Here is a 17,084-nt window from a genome sequence, read left to right as displayed (position 1 = left end):
TCCAACTTTGTGTTAAACAGTCTGAATAAAAAGCTCACTGCCCTCTCTCCTAGACATCTCCATCCCTGCACAGATGTGTTACCTGGGCCAACCATCTTTTTAACCACGTGATTCACTAACCTTCCTCCATCCATCCATCCATCCATCCATCCATCCATCCATCCATCCATCCATCCATCCATCTTTTCATTTTCATCATTCACGAGCTTCTCAATGTACTCCACCTTGACACTCTCTTCACTCGTTGGTACATTTTAATATCCCTAATTTGCTGCACATCCTTTCCAGGTCGATCTTTCTGCCTAACAAAAGTCCTTTTCCCCAGAGGTGGCGTGGAATGCGGGTATGGAAATCTTATTCTCGGTGAACATATATGATTGAATGTTTGTTTATTTGTTTGTGGTACTATTTGTACATGTATGTGCATCCGGCTGACTCACCTGCGAGGTAAGGGGTCAGGACAGTGTGTGAGGGGGCTGCTGGCAGTCGGAGGAGGAGGTTCCCTTCGGCTCCTTAGCGACTGGCTCCTCTGCACCTGCCTCAGCACACTACTTTTTAGGTCCAGCAGCGTAGTCATGATGTTTCACTGCAGAGTGGAGACAGGAAGCACATGTTAAGACTCTGCAACTCGCTGCAACCCCTGAGAGTTAGTAATTTGCAGGCTCAACTCTGGGAAGGTTTGTCATAATACATTTGATTTTAGGTACAAGACAATATTCATAAAACTACTTGTTTCTAGAAATACACTTGGTCTGAAGGCTTCTTTTAGTTTAATCAGCTGAATAATCACCCTCTTTCACCTTTAACATAATTATTCTCTTCCTCAACAGGAGCTGTGTTCTATTTCTGTCTGCACCTAACCGATGCTGCAGGGTATGCAATTTATCTTTCACCTTTATGTCTGGCCTGCTCAGAGCCAATTGAACCCTATTTTTTCCACTGCACTTTGTAAAAAAATATGCAAAACAAAAGAGAGAGTGGAAAAACAAGGCTGCATAAAAGTAATGGTCACAAAAGATGTTTTATAATTAAAAGAACCATAAAATATATGTTAAAAAAATAATGAGTTACGTAGAAACTAAATTTGGAAATGAATGTCTTAATTATAGACCTGGTCTTTGTGCGGATGTAATTTTATGCAATTCTACATCGTACTGCTAAAACAGTTCAGATTCCTCGAGGCGCAGACTTCGCTTGATCTTCTAGCGTGTCAGGAAACCAGACGTGAGTAAGAGGTAGAGATCTGTGGACTGGACTGAGTTTCCACTTTACTGGTATCTGGTATCTGGTTTACAATCATTTTAGGTAAGTGGTAGTTGGCAGTGTAATATCTGCATGAATGCCAGGAACAAGGATTTCTTAGCAGAACTTTAGCCAGATCATCACACCATGTTCACACTACAATATGAGCCAGCCTTAGCTTTTCACAGGCGTCAGTGAGCTATGGCCACCCCAAAACCTATAATGGGCTTAACATTTGTCCTTCTTGGGAATTAGTAGGTACTTATTAGGTACTAACAACTGCATATCACAAAACCGGCTGCTTTGACCCTGCTGCTTGCTGTTATAATTTGCTCCTTTGCTAAGTCATCCACATTTTTTCCTGCTTCCAGTACATCAAGTACAAACTGACTGTTCACTTTGTTCTAGACTAGGATTGTACTCGCTTGCAGACACTAACACCGACAGCTATACACACGTTAACCAAGTATTTGTTCCTGTTATACATTTTAGAAGTCAGTGTCTGCACAGGCTGTCACAATAATTCAGCAGGCACACATAAATTTTCATGGAGCTATGATTTTGACAAATATATAACACATAGACCTGGGCAGACTTTCTCTTACATACAATACTTATGTATCCCACTCCTTATCAACTACTATTGTATCAACATAATCAGTGTTATTCACTTCCTTTTAATTTGCTGCTAATCTGTCTAGCATGTATTAACCCTGCCTGCAGTGACTGGGGAAAACATCTTGCATAATCAAAACCAGTTTACATGAAAGCAGTAAATATTAATGTAAACGTAATTATTCAAGTTCTCATACCTGACCATTTTCGAAGAATTGATTTGTTTTTGTTTGTTTGTTTGTTTGTTTAAGCCACTTAATGTTGACTTAAAATAGACAAATAAGACAACTTAAAAAAATGATTTTTAATTCCTTTAGGCACGTTATTACTAGGTGCCTAATGCAAAAGTATAATTTGTTCTGAGGTATGCCAAATTACACAAGAACTTATGAGATCTTATGGAGGGATGAGTGCAAATTTGAACTCTTTAGTTCAAATGTTAAGCAGTATGTGCATGATCCACCCAACAATTCCTGATTTGATTGGCAACATATTCATTTTTCAGCTTAACAATAATCCCAAACATACTGCCAGTGCAGTAAACGGAAAGAAAAACACACAATGGAACACTATTGGTCAATAAATCTCTTAATAAATAAAGATTATATTCCCAATTTTCCTAGCAAAATATAGACAAATAATGGGTGGCTGATGTAGCTATGATGTAGCTGCACTTTGGGGGATTCAGCATTGTGTGATGAATGGGAATTTTAACATCTCGAGATTTTGCAACTTTTACACAGGATTGTTTTGCATTTCTTGGCAATTAACGTTATTGTTTTGTCGCTTAAATTTGATTAATAAGATTGATAGCAAGTGTTGCGTCTCTTAGTAAATAAGATGCTGGCAGCTTCAGCTGCTCTTCTTGGCTTAGCTCACAGACTGATAACTGTACTGGCTGCCTTTACCTTCTGTTTTATGTACATTACACAAAACAGATATTACGGAATGTGGTGACTAATGATAGGTGGATTTTGAGAAATCAGAGATTGGCAATTCCCTGTAGGTTGGAGCTCAGAAGACTACCAGCTGCTTTCTGTCGTTTTATATTCATTTTTGGGACAAGTGCTATCAGTCCTGTCATCTGTCTTTTGGCTAGAAAGTCAGGATCACAAAAAATTATTTATTAATTCCATCTGGGTAAAAAACAAAACAAAATCCCCTAAAGGAACTTAGTGATCTCAAACTGACCTTGGTCATTCAATTATTCTGGATGATGAATGTTTTAACTTGTAAATGACCCATTTGTAACAGCATTAATTAGACTTATTGAACTAAGGAGCCATTCATCAAGCTATGCCACACACACTACTGAAGCATTCAATGAGTGGACAGCTGAGCTACACAGGATGAAACCAGGTTGACTGTTATCTTTGCAAACAATAACTAAGAGTTGTTTGCATATAATACATTTAATTAAACAAGATTATGTCCAATAGTTAATTTCTTATATAGTTATTTCATAACATGACAGTTTTTTTTTTTAACAAATTCAAAAATGGCATCTGAGCATATATAAAGAAAGCTATCCTCGGGCTGTCATGAGTATGAAATATGAATTTAGAAATCTGAGCCTATGCAACATCCTGAAAGAGATTGGCACTGTGTTGCTAAGCGATTCTCTGAGACTGAGTAGTTCTCTCTCAAAGCCAATTGCCATAAAGTGAATTCTCATTTTGGCTTCATAGTGACTTTCAAGTGTAACTAAATTATATGTCCTAATAACAATATCATATGCTGTCACAGCTCCGTGCAGAGCCAAACAATCAAACAAATTCTTCTGGATGGAAATATCACATGCTGTCATTTTCACCATGTAAAGGAATAACACAAATATGTGAAGGAACCACAATATAAAGCTTAAAATATCAAGAATATCAAAAATCAGCTGTGGTTAGCCTATAACCACAGTTTGCTCCAAAACTATGGCACACAAAAATATTTTTTTAAGCTTCAGTTTTTTTTTGTCTTAGTCAAGCAAAGAACTTCATTATGTATGTCGGAAGCACGTGCTGTTTATTAGGACTTAATCTACAAATGCTTGCAATTTAATATTAAAGTTAGGGTGTGGATGATTAAACATGTTTTATTTTTAATTGTGATTCTAGGCTCTAGTGATTATTTAAAAATACAATCAAGAGACGATGATTATCCTGCTGTATTTCATTTCCTGTCTTGTTTTGTAGAGTGATATCAGATGAACGGTTAACTCTTTTCACTCTATTTCCAGTCTTCAGTTTCACACACACTCTAACCAATTTCAACCTTGCTGACCAATTTCTAAAGGCAAAATATAACATCATATCAATTTGTTACTGATCCATAATAGGGGTACCGGAAAAATATCAATAGAGCATCATTTTGTGATATTTTGCATGGTGATATTCTTTTCATACAAGGACACTAAATATCTATATTTTATAAAATAAATTTAAATACTAAGAAAAAGAAGCCTCATCTCAGACACCACTATTGTGAGATTACGTTAGCAAATTGACTCGGCCCAAAAAGACAACCAAACAAACAAAATAAATCCAACATCGGACACACTTAGCTTGATAAAGCTAGCTCCTAATAATGGCTCAGTGACAGGAGTCATCAGTCACAATTAAAAAATAAATAAATTGGTGGCTAAATGGTAATTACATGGAATTGTTTTGGGGTTTTTTTTACATCCTGGTACCGATCACTACTTGTGGTGACTAAATAGGCTTGGACCGACAGCAATCCTCCTCAAAGAGATAGCAATTATTTGCATATCTCACAATCTAATTTATAAATGCAGACAGATTGCCAACATTTTGCTGTCATTCTGAATTAGTCTTTATCAATGAGGACAACCTAAGGGCACTCAACTCAACATTTATGGCAGGTTTTGCTGACAGTGTCATCAAATGAGACAGCTTTATCTTTTTGATAAAACAGATATTGACAAACTTTTAATTTGAGGACATCATTTGCAGTTGAAGAAGGTTACAAATCTCACTATATGTTATTGCAATACTTACCATACTGAAAAATGTCAAAATATTGTGATCACATTGTATTTTGTGGTGGCTGGTGTGTCCCACCTCTGATGTTAACATACTGGTTTTTCCTGGAGTTTTAAGAGTGGCAAGCAACAAAGTAAAATAGTCTTAAATGACCATATTAAGACCTTTTTTTTTTTTTTACTGTGTTATGAATTCAGCACACGCCTTTTCTTTGCAGCATTCCACTTTGACCTCTCCTTAAAAGCCCAAACCATGTTTTGAACTGTTTACCTCAGACAGCACATGACAGGAAATGAGCTTTGGTCAGCAAGATTGATCTAGAGGATGTAAAAGTCATAAGGAGGTTTTCAGAGGTAGACATCTGGAAACGTGATTAATAGTTACCTGCCTGATCACCACCTGTCCTCCCTCTTTTGTGCCTGGATCAGCCACAGGGGTATACCTTCAGGCCTCTGCAGTTCTTATCTGTCATTCATTCACTTGAATTATATGAAAAATTGTGATTTAGCAGAATATTATTTGCTCAGCCTTAACTGATGTTGATTACCAAACTTTCACAGGAACACAGCACACTTATTAGCTGCCACATTTCTGAGCACTAACATTACATTTGTAATCACCGCAGCAGCAAAACAGTTTATAGTTGTGTTTACTTTTCATTTCACTCTTCATGTCAAAAGGCTTTACAATGATTGCAACCTCATTAATCACGCAGCTTGTATCTGTCTAGTAACTGATGAGGAGAGTATCAAGAATCCCCTTCACATCTTCCCATCGACACTGCTTATGGCTTTTAAATTTTGATGTGAAATTTGTATAAAAGGGACTGAGATTGCAGCTCCACCTGGATGAATGAGTGGCTTTTGTGCAACTGCAACAGTGTCTGTGCCACGAAAAACAGTGAAAGAAGAAGAGACAGAACACTCAAAAAAAGAAATGACAAGGACACAACGGAGAGAGGGTCTGATTGATGGAGAAGTTGTTTCAGAAGACAGTCAGACAGCCTCAAACAGTCAGACTCCTTTTCAATATTTGACAGCCAGTGTCTGCGCATCGACGAGAAAGAAACAGAGTGAGCCAGGGGAAGGGTTTGTTCTGACTTTTACAAGACACAATATCAACGTTAGAGGATAATTAGCTTGGTGGGTATGTGGGAAGAGATTCTGAGCTGATGGCACCCATTTTACTGGCAATGTTGATTTTTTTTGTCTTTTTAGGATGGTGCTGATGAAGGTTGCCTGTTGAATTGAATTTGCTTACACCAAATGAATCCAGAAAATGAAACATACTGTATTTGTGTGTGTGACTGTCAGTCGGTGCACCAGGCCAACTGCACAGAGAGAGCAGCATGCAGTCGGCTTTCCGGTTCGGAGTAAGCCAGAAGCTCGGGGTAGAAGTTGCATCATTGACTGTGCCAAAGGAGAGTATGCTATCGATCCTGGAGGCTGGCATCTGTTGTCCACATGGAGAATTCACACTTTACTTTGTTAGACTCAAGCGTTGATACTTCTTCTCTGCTAGATAACATCAGTGTTTTGTTTCCAGTGCACCACAGAGGGAAACTCTTGGAATTTCCTCTACTTCGACGCACTTAGCAGTTTTCGATGTTTCCCAAAATGGTAGCGATAAGGCGTAAATTTGCTGTTTTGAATCAGTGGTGGTGATTGTACATATAGACATGCCAGCAATTACAACAGGACTAATAAAGATTGCATGTTTTTAAAATGTAATTTTAACTCCTGACTATAATATCCTCACATAATCTTTCCTGGTCCTGGGCACTTCGAGCCAGCACTTAATTAAAACTAATTTTTGTTGTGGACTTGTGATTCTGTTCTTTTGGGAAATGAAACATTCAACTTCTATATTTTGTCCTTTGAAGTATTATATTGTTTGTTTGTGTGTTTGTCTTTCTTTGAGTTTTGTTTTCTATCCTTCTATCCTTGTCTTTCCTGTCCAGTCTGCCCTAGGCTTGTCAGTATGTCTGTGTGCCTTTCTGTCTCCTCTGTCGTGTCCCTGTGTTGGTCTGGTTTCTCAGTGTGCTGTCTTTGGGATCCCTTTTTAATTCTCATTCAAGTTTGTATGTCTTAGTCCTGATCCCAGTGTTTGTTATCTCCTATTTTACCTCCTACTTTTGCACCCCCTTGTCTCATTAGTTAGATTCAGTTCAACTGTGTTTTCTCAGATGTTTCCACTCTACCCCAATCTCCTCTTGTCTATTTATACCCTCAGTTTGCCTCTGTCTTTGTTGTGTCCTCCCTTGACATTTATCCCCATAGCAGACTTGTTGTTTTGGTTTCCTTGGTTTTTGACCTGCATTATTTTGTAGTTAGTTTAAGTTCAGCAATAAAGCTGCGTTTTAGTTTACCTCTTGTTTTAGAGTCCTGTGTTTTGATCCGACTCCTGCCTGCCACACAGCCAGCCTCGACAACACCATTATTTTTTTCATATTTTACAATATTTGAGTAAACTGTAAGACCTGCTATGATATATGGTTTAGAGATGGTGATGCTAGGGATATGGTGAGGAAGAGGAACCACTGCGATGACCCCTAAAGGAAGCAGTCGAAGAAGAAAAGTTATTCGTAATCGAATGACTTCCCGTGGTTTTGAGATTCTCAATGTTCAAATATGTTTGATCAGTAGGGTTAAGACTCCTAGTCCCCTACAAATGCAATTATTAACACTTATTTGTTTGACTTATATTGACATTTTTTTTGCATGATAATCAAAGACCACACTATATTCAAGTGGTGCTATAAATGAGACATTTTTAGTTTGCTTCCTATTCATATGATACACTTGTAATTTACTAGGTTTCCTGGTTGACTGCCAAAAAGTAGCTTATAAAGGAAGCAATTGTGGCCTAATTTTCAGGGTGCTTTTTTCAAGAGCTTAAATGTTGCTTCTTCAGTGTTTGACAGGAAACAACAGTTAAGTCCTTCCAGTTCTTTACTGTGAGTTGTAGGTGAGAGGAAAGTGACAGTGAACAATGACAAGTTTTGCAGTTATCCAGAGATTTAAGCATTCGGAACAGAAAGCACAGTGCAGTGGAAAAAGAAAAGGCTCATGCTGAGGGTATGTATGGGATACTTTGTACTTGTAAAGCAAATATTTATATGATTTGTATAAAAAACAGATATTGCAAAAAAAAAAGTTTTTTTTAGTCAGTCAGTTAATATCACAAAAATAAAAAAATTAATTCAAGCCTAGAAAAATTTCAAAAAGCATTAATTGTAACATAAATGTTATGTTCCAGCTGGCTTCGTGTGCACTTGCCACTTGTCACAGCTTTATTGCAGAGCATCTATTTAACAGAGTTATGCTCTGTGGATGACATCTTACAAAGGCCACACAGCTGAAATACCCGAGGCATCTCTTTCAACTTCCACACTATGGCGCCACCAGTGGAAGACTTGCTCAGGCATCATATTATATCTACTACATGCAGACTGGCAAGCGTGGACTGTTGACAGGTAGCAGGCGCCGCAGAGCAGCTGTCTCCCAGGTGAACTCATTTCAATTACGGGAGTGGATTTCTCCCAGCTGATTTCACTCTGTCTCGGCTGTCAACCCATAGTGACAAAATGGGTCGACGTGCCACTATTGGTGTGGCGCCAGCTGCCAAGGAAACACTGTCAAAGCCAAGCAAATGCCTTTCTCACTACACTGGTGCCGAAATCAAGCCAGGGAAACACTGGCTCACCAGTGTCTCTTTCCTGTGAGATCCAATGAGCCCGGCAGCCAAAGGCGACTTGCTGATAGGGATGGTTAGTCTCTATGGTAACAGCAGCGGAAAGGAGTCGGTAAATACAGGTAAATGGAATTCTGCAAGGGCTGAAAAAAAGACCCTGGGTTTTATAATGCATTCACTTTAATGCTGCAAAATACAAAGCTGATACTGACATTACATTTGCCTATTTAGTGCCAGTCATTAGTTCACCTAATGCTCAGTCCTGAGAATATTTCAGTGTGACTCATGAGCTAATAACTACAGTTCATACTTTTAACTTGGTCCCATTTGATATTTTCAATTCTGTCCAAAAGACAGCGAAAGAATAAAAAATCAATAACCTCAAAAAAGTGTAGCGCGTTCTGCAATAGTTGATTAACAACAGCTCTAAAGAGACACCTCGATCAACATAGTTGAAATGCTATTACATTCCCCTTGAGTCGCTGAAATAAAAGGGAACAATTAACCATCCCTTTGTGGCAGTTTATGTAATTGAATAAAACAAGACGTGCTTATTTTGACCTGCATATTCCTCAAAACTTAATTTAAGCATGGCAGCTTACACATTCAGATCATATCATAACTCTAAGTAGATTATTCTGCAGAGTTGCCCGTGTTAAAAACCACCTTTAAGTCAAATCCAAGAGCCTCGTCACTGGAATGTTATTATGTGGCTGGCCCTTGGGGACACAAAAGGCTAAATGGATTAAACTGCCAGCTCTCTGTAATATCTTTTCAGTGGGATCAATGGGAAAAAGTGCAGACATTACATCGTAGTGACCTGTCCTGTATGCACCTGCAGATAACACCTAATCTATGATTCACCTAAAAAACACTGAACATTTAGCTGTCTATTCCCAGGAGCTAACAGAGTCGGTGTTGTCAAGGCACATGACAGGCACTCCGGCTTGGAAATTGATTGCCAGAGAAAATCCCAGGAATTGACGGCAGAGAGCTTTTGTAAAGGGCATCTGCAGCACAGTAAGGCAGCAAAAACCACTGACAGCCACGCACAAAATATAAAATTTAAACAATAGTGAAAATCCCTGCTTATTATACTACACACAATGCATCTTTTGTCACCCTGAAAGCGCTCAGCAGCAGTAACACTACTCTCAAAAATAGAAACCACTGACTTATTATGCAGCGGCAATAATGCTCTATAGTTTACGCAAAAACATCAATCTGTATCTACAAGACACTGAGCTACAATACGATTCTCTGAAGACATGCAACACTTCACAAAGGCTGTAATTAATGGCATACTACCAAACATCTGAATACTCTGTTTGTACAGCATTACCATAACCTTTTGTCATGCCTCTATGAGTGTGCGCAAGCTGCTTTTTACATAGACAGGTTTGTGAGTAATAACCACTGAGGCCCTGTATGATAAAAAGAGGTAACGATTAATTAATGTCTAATGGACTCATGACTCTAAAGTGGGGCTATGACCTGCACCAGCAAGGCTCATAAGGAGATAGCTGAAGGGAGGCCACAGAGAGCAAGGAATTATGAACTGGAGATGATTTCTGCAAAATTGAGAATCACTATGTTTGTTTGTTTTTGTTTTGTTTTGTTTCATACACCACCAGCGCTTCGAGTTTTATACAGATGGTGAATAATGAGATATAATCCTTTTTATTACCCTTTTAATCTGCTGTACATGTAATTATTGTCAATATAAATAGCTCAGGTAAATTACCAGCTCACTATTGCTGCGGCTTTCACTGGGGAAAAAGACGCTTCAAGCAGAGAAGTCGGTGTTTGTGTGTGTGTGTGTGAGAGAGAGAGAGAGAGAAAGAGAGAGGGTGCGCTTCACATACATCTCTATGACAGAACATTGATTTATACATAAAGCTCAGTAAGCATTACAAATAAGCTCAATAAGCTTTAGAACTGACATGATTAAGTAGTAAAAAAACAAAAACAAATCAAAAGGTTTAAATCCAACTTACCTTTATCTTCCTGAGTGTGTGTGTGTGTGTGTTTTATGGGTGTGGGGCATTGTATCTATAGAAATTTGAAGAGTAAACAGCTTTATATCCTCAGCTCAATTATAAAAACCACATGCATAAAACATAGTAGTAATAATACTAATGATGATACCATACAATCATATCTACCTGTGAGAGTTTAAGGCCAACATAATTCTACTAAAATGAATATTTATTATTAAATGTATACCAGTGTTTCCTCGAGCTTCTGATCAAGCTTGCAGCACCATGTTTATGATCTGTATGTTTATCAGTGGGGGCAACTTTTGGCCATATGGCAGAGAGATTGTGCAGGATCTTTTTTCGAGAAATGCCATAAATGCTGCCCAGTGCATAAATCCTCACGTCGTCCTTCATGTGCTATTCCAGTAGAGCCTACTTTCATATCATCAGTGCGTCAACAGAACTTTATCATCCTTTAAAAAGACTAATTTTAAATGATTTCCAACTAGAGGAAATGCAGATCAACAGGTGCCAATTTAACATCCTTATAAATGACGATGAGTCTGCAGCTGTGTGACGCATTTTTTTCTAATTTCTTTGGTTAATTAGTTTAAAAGGGGGATTTTTGTAAGGTGTTAAATGATTCAAAATAAAAAAAAACACCTTACCTGTGTCTCCTGACAGTTTTCTCAGTGTCAAATGTTCTTTTGTTGCTGCGTGTCAGAGTTCCTGTGAATCAAAGCTCACTGCAGCAGGACGCTGCTTCCCTCTGTGAACGCGGCGCAGTCAACTTATGTGAAAACAACGTTTGGATTTTTTTTCTTATGACAGACGACAGACAAAAGCTCATTTTAGTCCTTCGAAATGCTTTCCTGTGCTCACGCTCCACCGATCCTCACTCCAAATATGGCCATAGGAAGTGCCGCGATACTTCAATGCCCTTGAATACGGTCGGATGTATGGCTATTAAGCGTTGACCGTTTTGTGGACAACCGATCGTTAAACAAAGTGTACTGCGTAGATTGATTGTTACTGTTTATACACGAGTAAGTAATATGGCTGGCCGGGTTAACCGATAAGGAGAAAAAAGTATAAGGCAAAGGAAATAGAAACGAAACAGTCGAATCATTTATCGTGTAACATGGCCAACATTTGCTACCTCGACTTAAAGTGAAAATCAAAAATAAATTTAAAAAATGTAGGCTACATATTTTTATGTTAGTAATTTTATTTATTTTATTTTTTAACTTTTGAGGGGTGAGGTAGGTTTAGCAGAGAATTTGTTTTCTGATGACAAGTTGGGTAGAATACAAGAGCACCCTTTTCTTCTTCTACTTCTACTTCTCCTCCTGCTGCTGCCTTTAGGGTTCGGCCCAGCGTATAATCTTCCTTACTTTCACATCACCTCTATTATCTTTCACACCAACGTCCTCCATCACTATATTCATGAATTTCCTCTGACTTCTTCCTCTTTTCCTCCTGCTTGCCAGCCCCATCTTCAAAATGCTTCCCCCTTATATCCACTATCTTTCCCCCGCACATGTCCAAACAATCTCAGCCTTGCGTCTCCAACTTTAATTTCAGCTCAAACCTGTGCTGTCCCTCTGATCATTTATCATTAATATTCAAGTCACTTTTTTAGTCATATTCCACTTAAGTCAGTAAAATTACTAGTCTACTTTCTGTCCTTTAAATGAACGCTTTCCAACACTGATTTACAGTACAGGTATGTCTTGTCCCCTGCCCGTTTCATGCTGATTGTTACTAACCAAGCTACTTTAGTGAAATTCGGAAGTTTACATTGTTCACCTGAAGGCATCATTTGACTGTTGCTGAGGGATGTCGCCGAGAATAATCCTCTCAGCGGCAGAGGGGAGCAAGTTCAGCTGTCAGTCAGATTGAGATTCATGTACTTTTTTCTTTGCTTTGCTTAATTAGCTCTTCCGGTGCTCTGACAGCGTTGTTGCACCTAAACGGGACTTTAATAAAAGTAGAGTATGCCCTATGCAGAATACCAAAAAGGCATTAGAGGTTTCTCAAACTGAGGTCTCATTTTCATACAAAAAGACAATATTTCACTTTTTCTTTTCTTTTCTTTCTTTCTTTTCTTTCTTTTTTTTTTTTTAAATACAGAGTATTAGTTCTGAATGTACATTATGTGTTGAACATGAAATTTCTCCACAGGCAGAGCAATGTGGGACAGAGGGACAAAAGAAAACATGCTGCAACCAAAAAAATTCAAGTAGACTACAAATACACAATTGGATATAATGGCCACTGTAGGTAATCCATTATTAATAATCATTTCCCATTTAATTTAAAAATGTGGGATTAGTATTTAAATGATAGAAATAATCCTTTTCTTTATGTAGCTAAATTAGACATCTTGGCAATACGCCTGCTTTGATAATAAGTTCAGGGCCTGTTTTTCATTGCAGTAATATAATGTTACTCTGAGGGTTAAATAGATAAAACACAGCATATGGGAGTCATTTCTTTTATGACACGTCAGAAATTTTCTCACACGACACATGAGTGAACGTGCATGTGCTTTAAACTGGCTCAGGAACATTAATCATACCATTGCTTTTTTCTAATTATAGACATCATAGCAGAAGGTGCAAGCAGGCATCATCTTGTAGCGTAGGACTGGCAATTCACTAATGTATACTATTCATCAGCGTCAACAAAGTCAAAGCTTATCTTATTAGGGGATTTCATTTATCACAGTTTACTGACAATAATGTACATAAAAGCCTGGAGCAGTTATTGTGTTACAATGGTTTTAAATTAAGTAAGAGTGACCTTTGTTTATAAAGCCTATAAAGCCCATAAAACATAGACATGTTTTATGGAAATAATTTAGCATATTATTTCAAATCACGGTAAACAAAAAAAAGTTTTTACATCTATTTTAGAGCCTCTTGACATTCCAATTAAAACCAAAACAATACCAGAGCACTTCAGCTGTATTTTGAGTAAACACATTGGCATTCAAGAACATAAGAGCTGTAGTTCAGTCTTCAAAATTAATCTTATATTTTGCTGTTTTTCTGCTCAAAGCCTTTCCTAATTGATACTTGATCACTGGGAGGGTCGTGATGGGATAATTGCCAATGTTAAAAGCCTGTTTATTTGATTTATTTATTTATTTCTTCATTTTTTTTTCTTTTCTATTTTTTTATGAGAGGTATTTTTTTCATGACTGATTGCAAGTGCCTCCTGTGAGTAATACAAAAATAGACTGACAAGGACTCCAAAGCTGGAGTCGGAAGAATAATATCAAAAGCCTTATCAAATCTACTAATGAGGAAAACCAAAAAGGTAGACTGTTCCTTGATTTTGATGTATTTTGACATCATTTTAAAATCTAAGAAAAATCAAGCACAGGGCTTTTCCTGTCTTGAGTGATAAGACACATGTGACCCTGTGCCTTGTTTCCATGGACACATCATTAACGAACTTCCCCAGCTGGCTCCAAGTGCTTGAAGTATTGGTGGCAAATAATAAGAGAAGGATTTTTCAAAAGGAAGACAAAAGCAAAAGTGACTTTCAAAGTCCAGCACTTGAAGAGATTAAAGTCCTACAGATGCCACATGATTGAGCAGTTATAGTATATATTCAATATAGTCTTGGAATTTAGTGCATTGAATCATTTCCTTCCATTGAACGAGACCTTGCACTTTCTTGATGAGAACTGCACTAACAACGTCAGTTTTTTCAACCATTATAAGGTGGTTAAAATACACTTCCTGTAACTGTTACCTTGAAATCCCCAACCCACCCAACAGCGTCATATTCTCAGCACATATGTATATTAGTTGTAACATCGTTCTCTGTACAGATAAATCCATTATACATTGCATAAAGGGTGTCCAGATCCAGTAGGTACGTACAGCTTTATTGATTTTAAAAAACAATAACTGGGATTACAAGTTGGATTCTTTTATTTTCTCTAATTCACAGAGGGTTAAAATTTTACGTACAAGCTAAAATGTATACTTACTCCCCACTAATATTTTTGCTGAATGTCCCTTAGAAAGTTGTACCTTGACCAGACATTTTTGGTAGTCAGGAGTAAGCTTCTGAATATATGACCACTCTTCTTGGCAGAATTGAGTTCATCTAAACTGGTTGGTTTCCTAGCAGGGACCTGTCTTCTAAGCATAAATTTTGAACAAATTTTCAATAGAGGTGAGGTTAGGGCTTTGCAAAGTACCAGCAAAACATCCCTAGAGCATGATGCCACTGCAAACATGCTTGAAATCGGAGGTTTAAAAGCCTCAACTGCACTCCTCCAAATATATACCTCTTGTCATTGTGGTCAAATAGCTCAATGTTTGTCTGACCATAAAACATTTCTCCGAAGTGCATTTGGCTTTTCCATGTGGATAACTGCGAAACTGAATTTTAAGATTTTTTTCTTGGTCTGCACCCTCAGTTTATGATGATAAAAAACTGGCTTCACGTGGGAGATGGGACGCTGGTGTTCTAGCAGTGTCCAGTTCTTGGCAAGGTTGAGTTTTGGTGGTTTCTAGGTTGTTTCTGAAAATCCTTAGCAATTTTATCCAAGGGTGACAGTTTGTGTCTTCTTCCAGACCTGGGCAAAGTGGTGACACATCCAAACTTTTACTTCCATGCTGCCTTTTTATGCTGCCACAGAGAAAACTGCCAATTGGAGTTCGTCACGATCACGAATGAGAATTTAATAGGTCTTAGCCTTTATCTGCAGCAGATGAACAGTATCTGAAAGTCACATTTTTAAGAAGGATGTGACACAGAGGACCTGAGAGATGCATCTGTCCCTTCATTTGACTCATGTACTATTCACGAAAGCCTCACCAGAAATGGTGTCCATGGGGTGGCTGTCGAGCAATCATTCTTAAGAAAAGAAAACAGGGAGAAAAGACTGATGTGTGCCAAATTACTCAATAACTGGACAGGAAATCAGTGGCAACAGCTCTTATGAAGTGATGAGTGCGAATGGGAACTTTTTGCTTCAAGGAGACAGGTACAGCAGAGAAGATCGTGGTCTGGAGCTGCATTTCACTCAGTGGTATTAGGGATCTTGTCAAAATTGGTGGAATTATGATGCCACACCATCTGGAAAGTAAATGATTGGCAACAGCTTAGAGAGAACAGAAAAAAAAAGGCAGCCAGCATCAAAATAGGCCTGGAAAGGTTTTCCTAAAGACTACTTAAAGAATTACTAGAAACCTTCTAAAGAAAATTTAGCCTGTGTTGGAGAATAAAAGTGATCATACCAAATATTGGCTTTAAAGTACTTTAGAAGTGCACAAACTCTTTTTTAAACTACATCTATATACTGTATTTCTATGTACGACAAACATCTTTCAATAAATTACTGAGCCTAGTTCTCCTTTTTCTAGCAAAATATAAATGAATGAATAGGGTGGGGTGGCTCGGACTTTTTTACACAATGCTTTATGCTTTATTTGAAAAAAAAAAAAGAAGCTCACATTTGGCCCTGTAATCTCTGTAATCTTTAAAAGGATGGCTGGAAGTGTCACCCTGTTAAGGTTAGTAGCAACAATGTTACCTGACTGTTTTGAGAGCATCAAAAATATCCAGCCTGAGTTAAATTATAACCCACAAAAACACATGTACAAAAACACTTCACAAATAACAGTCAGTTTGACAATGTAGCTGCTACTAACTAGCTAAGAGTAAAATGCATATGACCCTTTTCAGACTGAACACAACCGATATCAGATTTGACTTGGACACAAGGACATTAGAAAGTCTGACTAAGCAGCTTTTAAATAAGATATTGCTGCATTTGGAGTGATAAATAAAATACAATCTTCTCTCACAGTCACGACAATGTATTTTATCAGACATATCCTGCGTTAATTATTTTGATTCTTTGTTTGAAAAAATGTACAAAGATATGGACAACCATATGCTAGCATGGCCATACAAAATTCACACACGTGTAGATATACACATACCACCTTCTAATATATGTACTTCAGTTACTCAGATAATCAGATAAATAGGCACACTTGTGGCTCTCCTTTTCCTTTTTTAATGCTAGTTGCACCTCCTTCAGGCACAATAGTGAACTGAAAGTAATGCATGTTGAGACAATTGCTTCCAGTGTGTACACATCTTAACAACTTAACACTCAATACCCTTCCCAAAGCCCTGGTCTCAACCCTACTAAGTTGTGTTGTAAATTGTGGACAATGCTTAAAAGCCAGGTCTATACCAAGAAACCAGCCAACTTAAGTTTTGCCAAGAAGAGTGGTCACTTATCCAACTAGAATTATGTCAGAAAACTGGTTATTAGCTACCAAAAGTTTCTGGTTGAGGAACTTGCCAGAGGACATTTAACCAAATATTAGTGCTGGTGTATGTATTTAGAGCCTGTATGTTTACTTTTGACTCTTTGTGGATTAGAGAAAATCCAGCTCCTGTAAGCTTTTGTAAAGTACATAATAGATGTATACCCTGGAAAAAGAACACTTCAAAGAAATCATTAAAATCCCCAAATTACTCATGTCCATGATGTGTGTGAACTTCAGACTACAATTGTAAA

General features: G+C 37.8%; 1 protein-coding gene across 1 annotated transcript in view; it reads right to left on the bottom strand.

Moving 5' to 3' along the window:
- baiap3 (BAI1 associated protein 3) overlaps window positions 1-11,409 on the bottom strand; it is a 52,003-nt gene extending 40,594 nt beyond the window's left edge. Inside the window, exons 1-2 of the mRNA XM_082529969.1 lie at window positions 11,191-11,409; window positions 441-586 (exon numbers count right to left, since the gene is read on the bottom strand). Of these exons, the coding sequence (XP_082386095.1) occupies window positions 441-577 (137 nt within the window). The 5' untranslated portion in view covers window positions 578-586; window positions 11,191-11,409. The remainder of the gene's footprint in view (window positions 1-440; window positions 587-11,190) is intronic.
- Between the last annotated feature and the right edge of the window lie 5,675 nt (window positions 11,410-17,084).

Source organism: Aulonocara stuartgranti (assembly GCF_965226115.1).
Source record: "Aulonocara stuartgranti genome assembly, chromosome: 4".
NCBI classification, from domain to species: Eukaryota; Metazoa; Chordata; class Actinopteri; order Cichliformes; family Cichlidae; genus Aulonocara; species Aulonocara stuartgranti.
Note: the sequence above shows the minus strand (reverse complement) of the source record. Positions and strands in the feature narration are given on the sequence as shown.